At 41.5% G+C, this 19,029-nt stretch overlaps 11 protein-coding genes across 11 annotated transcripts; 4 read left to right on the top strand and 7 right to left on the bottom strand.

Moving 5' to 3' along the window:
- Nucleotides 1-8: 8 nt before the first annotated feature.
- FOA43_000796 (uncharacterized protein) lies at nt 9-1,319 on the bottom strand (the record flags this gene model as incomplete). Its single annotated transcript, XM_038921122.1, has 1 exon — nt 9-1,319. The coding sequence occupies one exon, from the start codon at nt 1,317-1,319 to the stop codon at nt 9-11; it is 1,311 nt and encodes a 436-aa protein (XP_038777050.1).
- A 273-nt stretch (nt 1,320-1,592) lies between these two features.
- On the bottom strand, nt 1,593-3,854 carry FOA43_000795 (uncharacterized protein; the record flags this gene model as incomplete). The annotated part of the gene is made up of 1 exon (XM_038921121.1): nt 1,593-3,854. One exon carries the CDS (start codon nt 3,852-3,854, stop codon nt 1,593-1,595), a length of 2,262 nt encoding a protein of 753 aa, XP_038777049.1.
- Nucleotides 3,855-4,090: 236 nt separating this feature from the next.
- Nucleotides 4,091-5,170, bottom strand: FOA43_000794 (uncharacterized protein; the record flags this gene model as incomplete). Its single annotated transcript, XM_038921120.1, has 1 exon — nt 4,091-5,170. The coding sequence occupies one exon, from the start codon at nt 5,168-5,170 to the stop codon at nt 4,091-4,093; it is 1,080 nt and encodes a 359-aa protein (XP_038777048.1).
- Nucleotides 5,171-5,294: 124 nt separating this feature from the next.
- On the bottom strand, nt 5,295-6,743 carry FOA43_000793 (uncharacterized protein; the record flags this gene model as incomplete). The annotated part of the gene is made up of 1 exon (XM_038921119.1): nt 5,295-6,743. The coding sequence occupies one exon, from the start codon at nt 6,741-6,743 to the stop codon at nt 5,295-5,297; it is 1,449 nt and encodes a 482-aa protein (XP_038777047.1).
- Nucleotides 6,744-6,975: 232 nt separating this feature from the next.
- Nucleotides 6,976-7,728, bottom strand: PRE8 (Proteasome subunit alpha type-2; the record flags this gene model as incomplete). The annotated part of the gene is made up of 1 exon (XM_038921118.1): nt 6,976-7,728. The coding sequence occupies one exon, from the start codon at nt 7,726-7,728 to the stop codon at nt 6,976-6,978; it is 753 nt and encodes a 250-aa protein (XP_038777046.1).
- A 235-nt stretch (nt 7,729-7,963) lies between these two features.
- FOA43_000791 (uncharacterized protein) lies at nt 7,964-9,955 on the top strand (the record flags this gene model as incomplete). The annotated part of the gene is made up of 1 exon (XM_038921117.1): nt 7,964-9,955. The coding sequence occupies one exon, from the start codon at nt 7,964-7,966 to the stop codon at nt 9,953-9,955; it is 1,992 nt and encodes a 663-aa protein (XP_038777045.1).
- A 160-nt stretch (nt 9,956-10,115) lies between these two features.
- On the top strand, nt 10,116-13,953 carry FOA43_000790 (uncharacterized protein; the record flags this gene model as incomplete). The annotated part of the gene is made up of 2 exons (XM_038921116.1): nt 10,116-10,120; nt 10,179-13,953. The coding sequence occupies 2 exons, from the start codon at nt 10,116-10,118 to the stop codon at nt 13,951-13,953; spliced, it is 3,780 nt and encodes a 1,259-aa protein (XP_038777044.1).
- A 25-nt stretch (nt 13,954-13,978) lies between these two features.
- On the bottom strand, nt 13,979-14,923 carry FOA43_000789 (uncharacterized protein; the record flags this gene model as incomplete). The annotated part of the gene is made up of 1 exon (XM_038921115.1): nt 13,979-14,923. The coding sequence occupies one exon, from the start codon at nt 14,921-14,923 to the stop codon at nt 13,979-13,981; it is 945 nt and encodes a 314-aa protein (XP_038777043.1).
- A 222-nt stretch (nt 14,924-15,145) lies between these two features.
- FOA43_000788 (uncharacterized protein) lies at nt 15,146-17,200 on the top strand (the record flags this gene model as incomplete). Its single annotated transcript, XM_038921114.1, has 1 exon — nt 15,146-17,200. The coding sequence occupies one exon, from the start codon at nt 15,146-15,148 to the stop codon at nt 17,198-17,200; it is 2,055 nt and encodes a 684-aa protein (XP_038777042.1).
- Nucleotides 17,201-17,323: 123 nt separating this feature from the next.
- Nucleotides 17,324-17,677, bottom strand: TIM9 (protein transporter tim9; the record flags this gene model as incomplete). The annotated part of the gene is made up of 2 exons (XM_038921113.1): nt 17,324-17,515; nt 17,600-17,677. 2 exons carry the CDS (start codon nt 17,675-17,677, stop codon nt 17,324-17,326), a joined length of 270 nt encoding a protein of 89 aa, XP_038777041.1.
- A 402-nt stretch (nt 17,678-18,079) lies between these two features.
- On the top strand, nt 18,080-18,874 carry URA3 (orotidine 5'-phosphate decarboxylase; the record flags this gene model as incomplete). Its single annotated transcript, XM_038921112.1, has 1 exon — nt 18,080-18,874. The coding sequence occupies one exon, from the start codon at nt 18,080-18,082 to the stop codon at nt 18,872-18,874; it is 795 nt and encodes a 264-aa protein (XP_038777040.1).
- Between the last annotated feature and the right edge of the window lie 155 nt (nt 18,875-19,029).

Here is a 19,029-nt window from a genome sequence, read left to right as displayed (position 1 = left end):
ACGATAGGTTAATCAGTGGCCACTTTGAAAGTGATGTCACCCAATCTGTCGTAGACACCTCTATTTCTGATGTAACCATCGAGCGTCTTGTAATTGTCGCCAAGTTCTCTGCCGATCTGGATTTTCTCCTTGAGCAAGTTCTTGGATGTGATATCATCTGGTGCCTCGATCCATTCAATAGTTTTCTGAATGAATCTAGCAATGATTTGCTTTCTTTCCTCTTCAACAGCTTCTTTTTCTTCTTTATTATCGCTTAGAAGGCCATTTTTAGACTCTGTGGGCTCCAAATAGTTCCACTCAAAATCATCGTCACCATCCAACTCCTTGAGGATGTGCTTTCTATCAATATGTTTGGCCAAGTCTTCTACAGTATTGGTGAAAACAATTTTGGAGGCCACCACAGGGTCCAACCAGTTCTTGATGATCTTCCAAATACCACTGAAGATCCAAGGAGCCTTATGAACAAACAATATACCCAAGCACTCAGGATAGTGTGCCTCAAAGCATTTCACCATGTAACTCACTGCACCATAATCCATATTGGACATGGTCATACCGGACAAATTGAAGACAATATCGCATGTATCCACCGGTTCAGTAAGCATTAATCTGGCAGTTTCAATTACCATCATAGTGTACATCTCAATCTCCTCAGTTGTCTGATCGGAAGAATGATGCAAACGGGCCCTCACATTGGCAAGAGGACGGCCTTTTCTGTCGTGACCGTGAACAAGACATTTACCCACACGCATCTGATACATAAAACCCTCCTTTCCATCCTTTTGACACCCGAGCTCACCATTAATCATGATTTGATCAGGCTTACCCTCATAGCATCTCCACTTCATTGTATTGGTCAGCATCACCATGGCATTATCGACATCCCATTTACGAGCTCTTACAAAACGAAGAATAAGGTTGTCTGGTGTATCGTGTCTTAGAAATCCCCAGAAAGCCTTGTACATGTCGTTATTATCCAAACCTTTGAAACATTTGTGAATAACAAATCCATCCTCGGTCATAGAGTTAGCCGAGTGATGCGATAGAACTCTCTCCAACTTCTCGATCGACTTACTTCTCTTAAGTGACGACATCTTAAATCTCCCCATGAGTCCCTTATTTTTCTTCTTGCTGTCATTACTCACGATCGAACTTGTCACCGTAGGTCTTCGCGATATCGACCGGTAAGCACCCGGTTGAACAACCTTATATCCGAAGAAGTTCAAGAGATAGGCCCACACCTGCTTCAATTTCTTCTCCTCATCTTCAGTCAAAGTCTCTACTCTTCCTGGTCCAATAACCAACTTGTCGATGCTCATTCTGATACAGAAATAATGATATATTTAAGAAGATTAGTTGATAAAACATTAGAAGCAAATCTCGGAGAATCTTCGTTCTGCATACTAAGAAGATTCCCCAGTCTGGAAAATTGGAAAAAAAATTGGAGTCTGTTGAGACGGACCAGTCATCTATCTCATTTACACGGTGTCGCGTCTTTTCTTTTCTGCCAGGGCCAGCGGCTACCGGGTGCCAATAGGGACCCAATGGAAACCCAAACTCTACAACTCAATTAAATATAAGTGATCATCCATCTATTCGTCTAAATGTTGGATCTCCTCAAAATTCACAGCCGTACTGCTAGCAAGACTAAAGCAAGCCACTTTCTGTGAGTTCATGATGATCTTCTCTCTTTCAGGATTAGCTAAATCTTTCAAGGATAAATTCTGATTCTCTGATAGTTTAGCAAGAATGTAACCGACCATGGAATCACCTGCTCCCGTAACACTTTTGATATTTTCTGAAGCTACTTTATAACCGGGGAAATGTTGCACGATAACTCCTAAGTTATGTGACATGGGAGATCCTTCTTGCACCAAAGTCATAGACGCTTCGGTCTGAGATGGTGCTTTAAAGTTGAATGAATATTGATCCATGAGTTTCACTGCTTCCGACGCATTGTCAATTAATTGAATCAATAAAATTCCACGGGGGCCATCCTTGATGAGAATGTTAGGCACGTATGGGAGAATATTGAAGGCCTGCTGAAATACACCGTCTTCCGAGTATCTATCCAAGAACGGTAACTTTCTAGAAGCAACTTCAAGTTGCTGTCTCAATTTATCAAGACATAACATGTCTAATATAGGAAACCAAGAGTCCAGATCCTCGAACTTACCATTGGCACTGAATGATTCAAAGATAGCACCTAACTCGGCCACTGTTGGTGTCATCAAATTCACCTCATGGTCAGGGAAGCAGTGCACATTGGCCTTACCGAGTTTGTAGGCCTTGACAGCCGAAGTTGGTTCATAAAAAAGCTTAATACCGTTCTCATAGGTATATTTCAGCACATCATTCATTAATTCGATGGATATATTGGAGTCCATCAACACACATGAAGGCTTGTATTTCGCCAGCAGTTCAATGACATAATCTTTTGGCAAGCATTCCACAATATCCATATCAGCACATGCCACTATCAACTTTCCAGAAGCATCATGAATAGAGGTGTACTGGGCTGTTTTTTTGTCATCTAGACTGCACAATCCCTGCTTGGGCAATCCATATTTCTCCATAGTCTCCATAACATACTTACCAGCAGAATCAGACAGATTCAAAGCGGTTATGAACAACGTTGCGCCCATCCTACTAGAGGCAGTGGACGTAAGTGCGACGTTGAAACCCACTCCTCCGACGGAATGTGTAGTGCTACCAGGATTAGAATCGCCCATCTTGAGACTGTTTTGAGATCTGATAATACTAGTGGAATCTAGAGACAGCGAGCCAATGACAGCAGAGCGATTGAAAGTCGGGGGCGATGCATCAGAGGCAGCAGAGGAAGAAGAGGCTGTGATGACAGGCCCAGGCAGTTGTACAGGAGTTAAGGACGACTTTTCTGGTTCGTTCTCCTGCTTCAATTTAGCCAATTCACAGGCAATTTGAGAGCCGATAGTAGCATTGTTCTTGACAAATGCGATATTGCATTTCACACTTTCACCATGCGTCAATTGGTTGATTTTCTCCAACAAAAATGGAGTGAGGCTCTTGCCTCTTACATTAAGTTTCTGGGCATCCAATAACGAGTCCTGAATGGCACCATTTATATAATCACTAGAAAGAGCGATGTCAACGGGTGCAGGAATACAGAAAACGTAACCATTATTCAACTGCATGGAGTATTTACCATTGAAAATAACATTTGCAGCAGTGTGAAAGTCATTAAACATGAAAGGAGATGCAATTCCGGAATCACGAGTATAAAAACCAGGAATATTAAGGGACCTCTGGGTTCCTCCAGGGAACCGACCATCATCATAGGTGAACACGGGGACACCTTTAGTCTCCAAATACTCGATAGTTCTACCGACATCCAAAATGGATTTAGGGCCCGAGCACACAACGCTAACGGGAGTCTTTGACAATTCGTCAAGATCGGCACTGACGTCCATCAATTCATATGGTCTGGAGACACCACCCAAACCACCGGTTGCAAAGACATCCACACCAGCCTTGTAAGCGAGAATCATAGTAGCCGCAATAGTAGTACCACCTGTAAGCTTCTCACTCATTACGTACGGAATGTCTCTTCTAGAGATCTTGTACCGTGGATAAGTGTTATCAGCCACCTGCTCCAAGTCCTCCTTACTAAGTCCCACCTTGGGTACACCACGAACAAATGCAACAGTAGCAGGAACAACATTATGATTTCTGATGATTTGCTCCACATTAGCGGCCATCTCAATATTGGCAGGGTAGGGTAAACCATGAGTAATGATGGTGCTTTCCAAAGCCAAAACCGGCCTCCGCTCGCGTACGGCCTGCCGGATCTCATCACTAACCTCAATTTTGGGCATTGATGATAGCTGTCTTCGCAAGCACCTTCCGGCAAACTTGGATAGAGAAGTTCTGCAGACCATGCTGGTGATGGATGAATAATGTTAGAGTTCAATATTTTTATGTAGTTGGAGAAGTTGTAGAGCTGCTGAAAGAATATGAAAAGTAAAAAAGGGAAGAATCCACGAAGGCCCCGGTGGCCCCGGTGGCTCCAGTGGGCCCAGTGGGCCCAGATGAGCGCGGAAGACACAGGGGTTCACTCCGACTTTCTCTTGCTTGTAGACACCACCTTCTTCAGCATTGTGAAACCGATCTTTACGACATCGAAAAACACAATAAATGCGAAGATTCCCGCCATACACACAATCAGTAATGCGTTATCGTGGACAAAATCCTGATTAGCCAAAGCAGATGTAGTCTTTTTATCATCTTCTCCAAACCGGTAGAGCGACTTGTTCTTGACGATCTTCTTCTTCTTTCTCTTCAACCAAGTATCATCTTTAGACTGCTTTTTAGCAGTGTCTTTATCTAACCCGCCTCTCTCTCCCTTTTCGTTCCGCTCATACTCAAAGTATCGACTCTTATCGAACACCGTAATATCCGGGAAGATCATCCTCTTGGAAGTCCTCACCTTGTTTCTCATATCTAAGCTGATCACTTTTGGATTGGCTGGGATTTCGTTCTCCCTGATGATACTATTCTTATCTGTAATTTCGTCGATATCTATTTCTTTGGTTGTATTGGTTGTGAAGAGAACTGAAATGGAAGGAGTAGGCATCTCCCTAATGATCTTCATAATCATCTCATCGTAATTTTGGAGCCTTTTGTTTCTGTTCTCATCGGTGGCATTACTACTCAATGCCGGAAAGTCCACTCTAATGACCCTGGTACGAGTATCCCTATATCGTGGTATCTGATCCTCATCAACACCATCAATATAGTGCATTCTGGCATTACAATGGACGCTCAATACACTTTCAAATCGGTTGAGATCCAATGTATCTCCTTCACTGTTTGATAGCACGTTGGGCATGCTCAGAATCGTGCTTGATTTTGTCATTTGATCTCGAATATGTTGAAATGAATCAAACGAAGCAAAGTCCTCAAGCTTTAATCCTGGAACATTGGCAATTATATAGCCATTCGACAGACACTGTTCGAAAGCTCTGGTGAGAAGAGACTCTGCTTCGGGAAGACTGAAAGGCATTTGATCCGAGTGATCAACAGACACTCTGAGCCCCGGTACAAGTTTGTATGAAAAAAACAATGAGGGAAAGACAGTATTGGCCGAACATACCGCAACCAGGCACACTAAACATACAAAATCCACAAGCATGATAAAGAAAGTGGCCACCAAGAAGAAGTTGAAATATATAAAGGAGAAAAATTCAGCCTCAACTTGACTTTATTTTCCTATTTTTACTATACGTCTTTTCATTTAGATATAGAGATAGTAAGTATTACTGAACCAAAATCGTTGGCCCGACAGTACTATAGTTCTCAAAGTAAGCGTCAAACAAATTGACTAACTTCTCAATATCTGCAGAACCACATGTCTCTCTGATGGAATGCATACTTAGTTGAGGATTACCGATGTCTAACGTTCTGATACCTAACTTAGCAGCCACCATAGGACCAATGGTAGAACCGCAAGGAGAATCATTACGGATAACAAATAACTGAAGTGGAGTCTTTGATAAGGCTCCAATCTTCTTCAAAAGAACGATTCCGGCCGAGTTAGTTACGTATCTCTGGTTGGCATTGATCTTAATGACAGGACCATCGTTAAGCTTTGGACGGTTGAGTGCTTCGTACTTTTCCGAGTAGTTTGGATGCACACCATGAGCCATATCTGAAGAGATAACAAACGACTTGGCCATGGCAGTCCAGAAGTAGGACGATGGTAATTCTGAGCAGAGGTCGACATCTGGATTAAAGGTAAGTTTTGTGATTCTATGCAAGATGTCAGGTAGAAACGATGAATTGGCACCTTGTGCAGTGAGCGAACCAATTTCTTCATGATCAAACAACGAGACCATCTGAATTCCTGATTGGTTGGAGAGTTGGTTCGAAACGCTAGACTCAATGATACCTTCGATCGAGCAATAGCAGGTCACTTGGTTATCCAATCTTGGAGAGAAAATAAACTCATCGTTGAGTCCTCCGAGACAGGATTTCTGAGTGTCGTAGAGGATTAACTCAAAATCTTCAATCTGCTCTGGAGTGACGTCAAGTTTAGACGAAATCAAGTTGATCATATCCTTGTTGTGTCTCTCCACGACAGATTTGATAGATTGGAACTCAGCAGAGACATCATCAGTTTCTTTTGATTCCTTCTTAGCATCTTCTGCTTTCTCCAAACCAGCAATTGGACGGAATTGTGTCTCCTTATTAAACTCAAATTTAGCCCTCTCCTTGTCCAAATGGATAGCGAGAGTGGGAATTCTTAGCAATGGTTTATCGATCTTGATCAACTTAGAAACACAGTTACCAGTCTTCGGGTCTGTGACAAAAACTCTCCCAGCAATGGAAAGATCTCTATCAAACCAGGTATGCCATATACCCCCACCATAAGTCTCGATACCAACCTCTTTGTAACCTTCCTTCGAGATGTTGGAGATAGGCTTGACTCTAAGAGCAGGCGAATCAGTATGACCTCCAACTATCGAAATTCCATTACCTGGCTCATACATGCCACCGACGGTAAAAGCAATAATGGAAGAGGTATTTCTGGTGACAAAGTACTTAGAATCTTTCTTCAACTGGCCTACCCAATTGACCCTTTCAGAGAGTTCAGTGAAACCTGCTTGAACGAGCCGATTTTTCACAGTATCAACGACATGATAAGGTGTGGGAGAGGCGTTAACAAAGTCTAGAAAGCCCAGGGCATGCTTCAAGGAAGTAGACATGATTTTGAGAGGCAACAAAATGAGATGTGTCTGAGTTAATAAAAGGAAAGATGAAAGGATGAGACATGAACTAAAAGTTCACTACGGAGACCATTAAGGACTACTGGGGACTGCCGCGAGCCACCGGGAACGGTCGCTAACCACCGAGCCACGGCGCATAAATGCCTACGGGGGCCTACGGGCGCCTACAGGGGACAAAGCTTATACTAATGAGAACTCCTTATTACACACTCTACAACGAATCTAATCTATCATCGACTTCCTGAGGCGTGAGCTTTCTGAAACGAGGTCCATTAATTCCCGCAACTCCTTTAAAACCAAGCAAACTATCATTAGCATTACCTATGACACATATCTCCACAGTATTTCCATTCATCTCTCCTTCGATGGACTCTTTCAACGTAAGCAATGCAATATGTATTGCATCTTCCAACTCCAATTCTTCGTTCCATCTTTTCTCAAGAAACGTTTTGGCCGCATTTGAACCCCTTCCAATAGCAGTAGCTTTCCAAGGAAAGTACGAACCTGAAGGATCCACCTGGTATAGCATAAATCCATTTCCTTCGTCATGGCCACCCACTAGGAGAGAAACTCCATAGGGTCTGACACCGGCACTCTGAGTGGCTTCCTGCATTACCTGAGCAATATCTGAAACAAGAATCTTTGTAGGAGGGTATTCGTTGTAAATCCTCGTATATTTAGTATGTGCCACCTTTCTCGATTTATCAGACAACACTCTAAAATCAGGTCCCATTCCCGAATACGTCATGCCGATATCCGGAGTAACTTTCACTATCTTGTCTGTAAAATCGGGATTCACCAGCACAGAGTTCGACTTCTTTTCCGTCGCAAGAACTATACCATTGGTAGCCTTAATGCCTAGGGATGTCACACCCTGGTTCACTGCAGCCAATGCATGCTCAATTTGCTTAAGCTTTCCACTAGGAGAAAATGTCGTTAAAGAAAAAGAGTATCTATCTGCCATTTTATAATTGAACCTTGGAACCTAAGGAAATAGTTACCACTGGATCTATGCAAGCTGAAGCTCTGCGAAGGGCGAAAATGAAGAGACGCATAGGAAAAAAAAAAAAGCACAAAAATCATCCTCAAGTACACATCCGTACACCATAAATAGATGATAAAACTTTGGGCTTCAAAATTTTTGATATCGTTTGAACAGCCCAGATTTCTTTTGTTTCCTAGCTACATCTACTTCTATCATGGGGAAAAAACAATCGTCCTCAATATCATCCAGGTTTGAAACTCGCAGGAATGCGAAAAGGCCAAAGATTGCTGGCCCGCATTCCAAAAAATTGCATATTAAGAACACTAGAAGTCTGCGTAACAAGGAGTTGAAGCATATCGAGCTGCAAAGCAGGCAGATTAAAGTCAAGGAGAGCTCAAAGGAATCCACTATTAACTCGTTTGATGCTCTGTCTAAGGTGGAAAGTTCTAGAGATGCAAGCAATGACGTAGTTAATACGATATCTGAAGAGTCTTCCGGAGATGAGATTATACTGATAGATTCCGATGAGGAAAAAAGTTCTCCTGAGGTCTTAGAAGTTAATAGTGAAAAGGAACACGATGTAATGGAAGAGAACCAAGAATTCATTGCCTTTGACTTTACAGATGATCATGAAGATGAAGTTGAAAGTGATATTGAGTCCTCTTCTGGTGAAAAAGCTGCAGTTAAGGTGCCCATTTCTAGCGTTAGTGATGATACAAAGAAGCTTCCTAAGCAGGTGAATCCGAATTATCCATGGCTGAGAAATAATAACCATACAAAACAACTGGAAGTTTCTGATTGGCTCACAATGGAAATCAAGGACTTCATTAAATACATCTCACCATCCAAGGAAGAGATCGAGGCGAGAAATGGTGTTGTTCACAGATTAAGTGAGGCAATTTCAGAACTGTGGCCAGATGCAGAATTGCACTGCTTTGGTTCTTATGCTACAGACATGTATCTTCCAGGGTCTGATATAGATACCGTGATCATATCCAAGGGCCGCAAGTATGATAACAAGAGTGCTCTTTATCAACTATCATCTTTTCTTCGTACTCATAAACTCGGGAAGTGCATAGAGACGATCGCCAAGGCAAAGGTTCCCATAATCAAGTTCATTGATCCTCGGACAGGCTTCCATATCGATATTTCCTTCGAGAGAGATAACGGCGTCAGTGCTGCTAAGATTATCATTTCCTGGATTGACAGCACTCCCGGTTTAAGAGAGCTTGTTATGATTGTTAAACAATTTCTAGCGGTGAGGCGATTAAACGAGGTTCATACCGGTGGATTAGGAGGCTTCGCAATTATTTGCCTGGCATACTCCTTTCTAAGTCTACATCCAAGAATAATCACCAAGTCTATCGACCCATTGCAGAATTTGGGAGTCCTACTAATAGAATTCTTTGAGTTGTATGGTTTCAATTTTGGCTATGACGAAATAGCCATCGCCTTCAAGCACAAAACTCAGGCATCTTACATTTCCAAAAGATCCAACCCAAATTTGTTAAGTAACAATCCTTTTTCGTTGGCCATTCAAGATCCACAGGATCCTGATAACAATATATCCCGTGGTACATTCAACTTGAGAGATATTAAACGTTCATTTGGTGGTGCATATGAAATGCTAGTTAATAAGTGTTATGAGATGAATCAAGCAACTTACAAACAGCGACTCGGGCAGTCGATACTAGGTGACATAATTAAATATCAGGGCAAGGCCAGGGACTTCGAGGACGCAAGAAGTGCTACAGATAACCATGCCTATCAGATTGCCAGCGGACAAGTCAGTAGGGTAGACCTTTTATCGAGTTCAAGTAACTCCAGAGCATCCAGCGTATCTTCTTTGGTTACCGCAAGTGCCGAACGTGAACCATCCATAGAATATACATCTGATTCAAGCGAGTCAGATTCGGTGTCAGAGTCGAAGTCGAGTGAGGATGGTATGAAATTGAGAGCATTATTTGAGAAATCACAGAGCTCTTCCAGGCATACAGACAAAGATGTGGACTCCATAATGGGCTTTAAAAAAGAAGAAGCTGATAAGGAGGATGATATTTACGATCCATCCAGAGGTACAAAGGAAGATCACAAGGACTTTGAAGATTCTAGTGACGATATGGAGTACGATCCGTCTGAAGCTCCAAAGAACACGGTGGCGAAGGATAAAAGGAGGGAATATTGGCTTCAGAAAGGAGGTCTCTGATGAAGAGATTAGAGTATACTAAATCTAAGCATTCGATTAATAGAGTTAGACAGCTGTAAAATAGACACAGTTTACATCCTTACACCGTAAAATAACGCACATTTCCGGTCTCTCGATCGCCCATTCGATTCGCGTTGAAGGTAGTTTACGATTAATTAATATGTTGTTTATTTTCGTAAGCATAAGGAACGTTTTGGGATTCAACAAAACAACGGCGGATGAGTAAAATAGAATCTCCTGACGAGACGGTTCATTCCATCTTGGAAGGTCTTTGCGTGTCCAGTATCAACGGGGTTCACCTTCCAGAGATATGGCAACTTAGCAAGAAGCAGCTACATAGTAATGATTCCTTCTACAAGAAATTGGTGTGGTCATGGCTCATTAGGGAGCCTGACTTTTTGGTTTACAAGATAATCAAGGGGAAAAAAGAAGGCCAATTGATTCTGGAAAAGATGGATATCTCTGAGTATCGAGATTTCCAGGTACTATGCGATAGGTATGGAGTTGATAATATAAGTTTCAAAGTGAATGGAGATAGACAGTCGCTTTATTTGACAGGAGTCTCAATGAAGAACAACGTATTAGGTCAGAAACCTTACGAGTTGCTTATGTATATTGCCAAGGCTAAAGAGCACGGCATTACGTCAGTTGACTTGATTAAAGAGTCCGGCCAAGATAAACGAAGCTTGACCTCTAGGTTACAGGTTCTTGAAGACCATAGCTACATCAAAAAGATCCCCACAGTAGTTTCAGGTTTCAGAACTTACTTGATGGTCCATTATAGGTTCCAGAACCGGATGGATAACATTCCTCTTCGATTTGAGAAATACGATATGATGAAAAGCATAATGAACGAGTTGAGTAAGGCTCCTAATGGAGTACGAGTCATCTCGGATCTAATGAAGCAGGCGCAGGCCGATCATAATCAGTTGGACAGGCGCAGATTTCATAGTATCATACGCATTCTTTGTGCCAAGGGCTTCACTGAAGAGGTGATAGTACTACACGAAGAGAGTTCTAGAAGGTTTGTCGGTGTGAAGATCTTGAAGTCTCTACCTTCTCAATTAAGTCAGGCACAACTTCGAGATCTTATTAATTCACCCAATGATTATGAGAGTTCACCAATACCAGCACCAGAGTCAGAATTAACACCAACAGAGAGGCTCGATACCTCTCTTATACTAAAGGAAGAATCAGAGGTGGAAATGTTCGACACTGAAAAGAGGCCGGAAATTCTTTATAACCAGATATTTCCTCTTACCAACCAAATCTACGATATTGTGAAGGAAAGCAGAGGGATTTCCTCTACCGAATTGGAGACTAGGTTAAATGGCAGATATCGAACGAGAGTTTTTGCCAATGCTCTTGCCAGTTGCACTATGGAGAAGCCTGAAAAGGGTAATCCACATCAAATAGTAAGACAATTGTGCTATCAATCCAAACAGCGATTTTTCAGATTACTTCCCCTCAAGGACTACTTGGAACTGAACAAGATAAGTTCCTTTCCCTACATGCAGTTGGTACCACCGATTCTAGATGGCGGTTTCAACAAGTCACTTATTGAGCACTCTGCCGATGAGGCTCGATCCACCTACAGACAGCGTTGCACACTTTTTGAAGTCAATGATACTAGTCTACTCTATTGGAACTCTTATAAGGGCGAGGCTCTACCTAAATATATCCAGAAGCAAAAGCTGCTCGGTCAGTACGAATCTATTGACGGCGATTTGTTGATAGTATTCAAAAAGTCAAAGTATCGGGTGAAGAAGAAGAGAGTTGTGGAGATTAAGGATAATCACTTGACTACACCAATCTCTTCTGTTTATTCCCCGGTGCTCCCAGTACCGGCTACCAGTCAGCAATCAGCTGCAGAAGATATGGAGGAGCTCATCCAGAACATATATGGAGACAAACCTTCGAAAGTTCTTGAGGATATCAAGGCAGAACCAAGTGAACAGGAAGCATTGTTTGTTGATAAGGGACCAAGAGAAAGACGTAGGCTGCTTTTGGAAATGATTGACAATCAGAAATTTTGCGTGGTGAATGGAAATTTGTGTGAACGGCTATCTGAAGCCCTTGAGGTGGACTATCTTATTGACCGGAAAACTTTGATCAAGGATTGTGTGTTCTTAGAGTCTAAGGGGAAAATAAAGATTGAAAAGAGGAAGGTGAGTGATAAGAGATCTCTGACTGTACTTCTTTCTGTAAGCAATCCTGCTTCTGAGTCTCAGATTGATAAGCTGTTTACTGTTGGCTCTGCCCACTCTCAAGTTGCTAAACTTAAGAAGAGGAATAATGCCACAATGATTAACTTCAATAAGGTGAAATTCTTTAAAGAACCTGACGCAAGTCTATGGATTAGCAAGAAGAAGAAAAGCTCTCGCCAAAAAGGATTATTGGCTGGTAGCCACAGACTTGACAGAGGAAAGTACAGTATTGACCATATGTTACATGCATATTCACCTCAATCTGGAGCTAAGGAATCTATCGAATCAACTGAGGTTATCAGTGAGAAGGCTCTTTCGGAGGGAAACCATCAAAATGATAAGAGAAAGCGATCAGATGAGGATCTCTTGGGACCTCTTATGAGGCAAAAGAAGCGCAAGAAATTGACCATCAAACCGAAGCAATCACAACCTACTGCATCTGCTACCCATCCTGGTATGAAGAAGAAACGCACAAACATTAAGCTCGAGAAGAAGTATACTATGACTTACATTAGAGGAGTCATTATCTCCCAGTCTCTTTCTACTGGTCAAAATATTGAATGGCCCAAAGTGGCTGAATTGTTTGATAAGCGGTATACAGCAGAGATGCTACGAAGACAATGGCCCAAGCATAGAAAGTTGCTAGGCTATAGAGGTTTACAACAGGCAAGAAAAAATTGGGAGAACGTGCTTATGAACCGTATTACTGATGGGATAATCACCGAGCAACATCTTCTAGATTATGATCTTGCACAGATGATCGATATCTGGCAAAAGGCCGATCCTGACTTTGTCACCAACAAGGCTGACTTTGTTCTCTACAAGAACTACGATGAAAATTTGAGTGATATGTCGTTCAAAACCTATCATCCATCTAATGGAGCCGAATTGTTCAAGGACGCTCTTTCACTTATCGATAAAGAGATTCACTATGCTAACGCTCTATTTGTATATTCCCTTGATAACGATAGTGAGCGCCGGATTTTGAAGGATACAGAAGAGCCTACAGAACTGGAGAGGGCCAAATCAAGCCTCAAAGCTTTATTTGCTACTGGGCCCAAAGAATTCTCGTCAGATAAAGCCCGTAGTATCTTTTCCAAAACCCATAACACAATATACGCACAGGCTCTTAGCCAGCTTGAAGATGAGAAGGCCATTGCATTTCTAGGTGAGGATTCCAGTATTAAGTTTGCACTAACTGACAAGTTACTGTCTGTGGCAGATTGCAAAATGGACGAGGACTTTTTCCATGCAGCTGTGCGATTTTATGATTGCATTGACGAAGTCTCTTCAGTGGGTAGTGGGCTTATTATTTCCAAGACAGCTCCAGATGGATGCTTTGGCGTTCTTTTGAATTTACTTGCTGAGGGTAAAGTAAAATTAACCAGAGTCGACCGGAAACCTCCATCATTGAAATCGTATTCTACAAAATCTCAGGACAGACGTAAACTTGAAAGTGATTTTATCATATCACAGTTCAAGTCAATCTCTGACGACGCGTTGAAACCGCAAGCACCACCCGTAGGACCTCCATGCTCTAGGATTTGGATCGATTTGAACGGTAAGTTTAATGCTCCATTATGGCTGAAGTCAGTATGTCTACTCATTCGATGTGTGGTGTTCAGACCTGGTGCTCGTCTTGTTGCGTTGTGTGATCGTATGTATCCATTTCTTGAAAGGTTTGAAGTGAAATTGATCATGGATTGGCTTGTAGCAAGGAATATTGTTAGAGAAGGTGCCTATGGTGGCTATTGGATACTACCTTCATGGTATCTAGCATTACATATATGAGAGATGATACATATCTATAACAATCCTAAAGTTTATCTTCGGCCTCGTCCATCTTGATGTTTCTCTCCTTAAAGATCTTAACATCACGAGCGTAGCATACAAGTCTCTGCTTCATGAGCTTGTCCTCAATTAAGTCTTGTCTGCGCAATTCAGTAGGACACACAGGGCATTGATTCGAGTTCCTGAGGTAGTTTGCCACGGATGTTTTATCGTAAGTATGTCCACATTTGGGATTTATGACGGGATCCTCTATTAAATCATGCGATATTGGACATAGAAGACTGACTTTTCCGCCTTCAACCTCTATATCGTTATCTCCTTCGCTGACGTCATGCAGAAATGGAACAGGCTCCGTTGGGTTTATAGTAACAAACAGCTGATGCTCAAAATCCCTATAGTCCTTTACAGCTTGTGTGTCCGCGTTTTCCGAAACCATGCCAGATCGCAATTTTGACTTTAAGTGGTCATACACTTGGTCTTGAGCTCCTGAAGAGACGCGCTGGTACAATGGCATGTTGCTTATCGTCAACGCAGGCTCATCTCTCTCCATAATATCTGCCTTCATCGATCCAAAAGCATAGATGAAATTGACATCTTTTACATCAGTATCCTTTATGTTCTTCATGATGGTTCTCAACCTGTTGATCTCCAAATCTTGTTTATATAGTTTCCTTCGAGCCTCATCAAATTCACTTTTGGTCATATCTTTATTCGCCAATCTCTCGGCATTCTTCTCCAAAACAATACTAATGTAGCCTTCAGTCGCCTTTTTAACGCAATCCATACATTTATGCCTCATTTTTTCTCTCCTATTACCTGTTTTCCATGCTGTCAAGGAACGGAGTTTGGATTTTGTCTTGCGCGTTATAGGGAAGTACTCAGGTAATTTAAAAGAACGCACCTCCTCTTCCTCCAAGTCATCCTCAGAAGCAGTGTTATCCGATTTGGACTCGTCTTTTATATTCGACATCGATCAACTGTATCCCTGTTCAACTGGTTGGTAGTCTGTGTTGAGTACAAAACATAAACTCAAACACTTCTAGATCCTCACAGAGCTGGATTTTCTAATACTTTTTTCTCATCTTGAAGAAATCTAAGCATTCTTTTGCTTGATTGATCATTTGTTTTCCTCTTTTTTAGTAGTTAATCTGCCTCTTCCTTGATGATGCCCACACAAGAAGAACTAGTACAAATGTACAATGAAGTGACGATACTTCAGAAGATAGTAACGTTGCAGCATATATATTCTCTATACCAGGCAGCGCAGCAAGCCCAGCCTCCTAGGAGTGGCATCACATTTAATATTCTTCAGTTGCAGAAGGTGATCAACGACAGTCCGCTAATCAATTCCAAATTTGATTTCCTCGATATAGATGGGTCGCTGACCAAGATAATAGGCAATAAAAAAGGTAAGAAGAATGGTGGTACCAGTGAGAGTCCTACTCTATCTCCTATACAGATAGTTCAAGTTATAGCTGAGACGTTGGGAATAGAAGGGGTAGATGGCAAAAATGAACAAGTGATTGCCCAGATTCCAAAGACAACAGTCTTCACTCTTTCCAATAAGGTCAATATCAACTTTGTCAAAGAGAGACTAGTAAAGATATTGAATAATTATAAGAGCAATTCACTTAAGGATATTACTGCTTTAGAAATGAACTACAAGAAAAAACAGAGCGAGATCAAACAGATAGAAGAAGGTAAGATGACCGATGAAATCCTTCGTCGGGAATTTACCAGAAACCAGTTACATGAATATAAAAAGAAGAGTAGGATAGAACATGAAGAGGCTAAAGATAGTGTCGAGGAACTTGAAGATACCACACCGAAGACACCTGAGGCAGAAAAAGAAAGCATTGCAGTCAGGTTAAAGAAAACACCTTCAAAGTCAAAAGAAATTGAACAGGAAATGATTAGAAATGATGATTCTATAGCTGCAAGATTGAAAACGTCTCCTAATAAGGAGGAAGCTGAAAATAACGACGATAAATCTAAGAAATTGGAACCGGAACTGGAGACTCCTGTTGTTTCTGAGAGGCTTGAAGATAGAATAAGTCAGAAGGAGAAAGAAGCTGAAAATTCTGAATCTGGGGAAATGGATAAGACAGAAGATGCAGTGTCTAAAGAACAAGATATAGCCGAGAAAAGTGTGTCCGAATCTGAGTCCCAGGAAGAAAAGGATTCAATCGCTGCTAGATTACGTGCAACTCCTAATTCTATTGCTGCCAGATTAAGAGAAGGACCGAAAATGGTTGCCACTGAAAAGGAAAATAATGTGGATAACAACCAGAAAGTTAAAGAAGGAGCAAATATTGATGGGCATATAGCATCCATGCTACCTGTCGAGAAGAGTGAAAAGGAAGACATAGTTACTGAAGAGAGCAGGCAAGCCGATAAGGATGCGAATAATATTGAGAAAGTTCTGAAGACTGATCAAAGCAGAAATAACAAGTCTCCTGTTGAATCTTCAGTCCACACTCCTACCAAAGTTCCTATAAAAGAAATCAAATCTCCTGCTAAGATATCCGTCATACCTGCACCTGTTCCTTCGAGTAAGAAACCAAAGACTACGCCAAAACCAAAAGAACAGAAGCAAAATGTGAAGCAAGAATTGAAACAAGAAAACAAGGTTGAGTCTATCGGCACTATCACTACTACTACTACTACTGTCAATGCTACTAGTACAGTTCCATCTCTGGAAGAAAATATTGTGGATGCTCGTCCGGAAACGAAAACTTCACAGCTTATTTCGACTCCCACTACACCCGAGCCTTCTGCCAGACTCCACCACCAAAAATTATCTTCTTCACCAACAACTCCAAAGTCGAAAGGCTCTTCTGTGGCACCAAGTCGATCATCTTCAAGAAAGCGCCGTCAAAGTGATATGGCTGAAGACGAGATCGCTTTGCAGCATAGCAGGAAACGGTTCCAGACTCTTTCAGTGCAACTTTTATCGCAGATCTCATCAAATCGCTTTGCCAGCATGTTTTTACAGCCAGTGAATTCACAGGAAGAACCGCATTACTACAAGCTCATCAAAATACCCGTGGATCTAAAAACACTTCTCAAAGATGTCAGAGCTGGTACTGTGACAACATTCGAAGAACTTGAGTTCAAGCTGCAACTTATGTTTAGCAATGCAGTGATGTACAACGATGTGAACCAAACAGAAATTTCCAGTGGAATCATTGACATGATGGAGGAGTCTCATAATCTACTCAAGATGTTCAAAGAAACCATTGAGTAATTCTAGCCAATAGTATAGTAAATGAATAACATACAAAGTAAATATGGCAGTATATAGATTGCATGTACACCTAAATTGTATCCAGACTATATGATATGTACACGTCCTTCAGCACTACGAAGATCATTTGCCTCCTCTCATTTGATTCATCATCGCCTGGTTTTGTTCCTGGAACCTTTGACCCACTCTTTCGCTGTGCTTCAAAAACTTCTCGGCACATTTGTTAAGACATGTATCTTCACGGTCAGTCAATTTATCTGATGTAAAATTGGTAACACAGTCATTGAAACATCTGTCGACGAGACTGGTATAGAGCTATATTGTTTGGAGAATACGAGTTAGTATGAACAAGAGATCTTGAATAGATACACTGCAGATCTTTGATGATTGATTACTTACCCTCATGAAGTCATTCATCTGCTTCTCCTCAACGATCTTGGTGAATTGCTGCTGTTCCTTGTAGTTGAGTTGATCCATATTTGTAAAGTGTGCTGAGCAAGTTGAATAATAAGTATTGTATAGGGGGACAAAAGGCTTTGAGACGGCAAATGAAAAATTTTTATTATTCACCGCTTCTATTAGTTTTTCACCTCTATCAGTGGGTAGAGTCAGGTTTAGAGAGCAGTAACTGGACACTTAATAGGGTATTGAATGTTTTTACTAGGTGAACAATAATCAGGCTTTAATTATTCATTTAAAGGCTTCTTATATTCCGTGTACCAACGGGTGGTAACCAGTTAATCGTCGGCTTCGTAATCTAATCTTCTTCAGATCTCACCTAAGTCTTAGTCGCAGAAACTCCAGGATCAAAAAAAATAAAAATTGGCTTTGAGATCTATAGGCCGTCTTCTTCTCCCCTTGAAGATTCTACTGTTCACAATGACTCTCAGTTATGCTCAAAGAGCGGCAAATCATCCATCTGCTGTAGCAAGAAAACTTCTCGAATTGATGGAGGCCAAAAGGACCAATCTTTGTGCATCCGTGGATTTGACTAGGACTGCAGATGTTCTTGACCTCGTAGACAAAGTTGGACCTAACATTTGTTTGGTGAAGACTCACATGGATATTGTCGATGACTTTACATACGAAAGATCCATATTGCCTTTGCTCAAGTTGGCTAAGAAACACAATTTTATGATCTTTGAGGACAGAAAGTTCGCCGATATTGGCAACACTGTCAAGCTCCAGTATAAAGGTGGAGTATATAAAGTTGCTCAATGGGCGGATATAACAAATGCCCATAGTGTTACTGGAGAAGGAGTGGTTGCTGGTTTGAAACAGGCAGCTCAAGAAACCACATCTCAGCCCAGAGGTTTGTTGATGTTGGCTGAGTTATCATCCAAGGGTTCATTGGCTCACGGTGACTATACTAGAGCCACCGTGGAGATTGCCAAAACTGACAAAGAATTCGTGATTGGTTTCATTGCTCAAAATAGTATGGGAGGCTCCGATGAGGGCTTTGACTGGTTGATTTTGACTCCCGGTGTTGGATTGGATGACAAGGGAGACTCTTTGGGCCAGCAGTACAGAACTGTTGATGATGTCATAAGTACCGGTACAGATATTATTATTGTAGGTCGTGGACTTTTTGGAAAAGGTAGGGACCCTGTTGAACAGAGCCGAAGATACAGAAATGCTGGTTGGAATGCATATTTAAAGAGAGTACAACAGTAGAGACCTCTTCCTGAATTTCCCTCACTTAATTGTTGTCTACTTACCTCAAATGTCAACCAGGCTTTTAAAGTGATTGGAATACTTGTCAACGTAATCCTAATGAATTTTTTATAGAGAAATTTCGACTTATGATATAGTTGCAACCACCGGAAGGT

The sequence above is a fragment of the Brettanomyces nanus genome, chromosome 1, assembly GCF_011074865.1.
Source record: "Brettanomyces nanus chromosome 1, complete sequence".
Taxonomy (NCBI): domain Eukaryota; kingdom Fungi; phylum Ascomycota; class Pichiomycetes; order Pichiales; family Pichiaceae; genus Brettanomyces; species Brettanomyces nanus.
The sequence above is the reverse complement of the archived record's forward strand: the minus strand, read 5'-3'. Positions and strand labels throughout refer to the sequence as shown.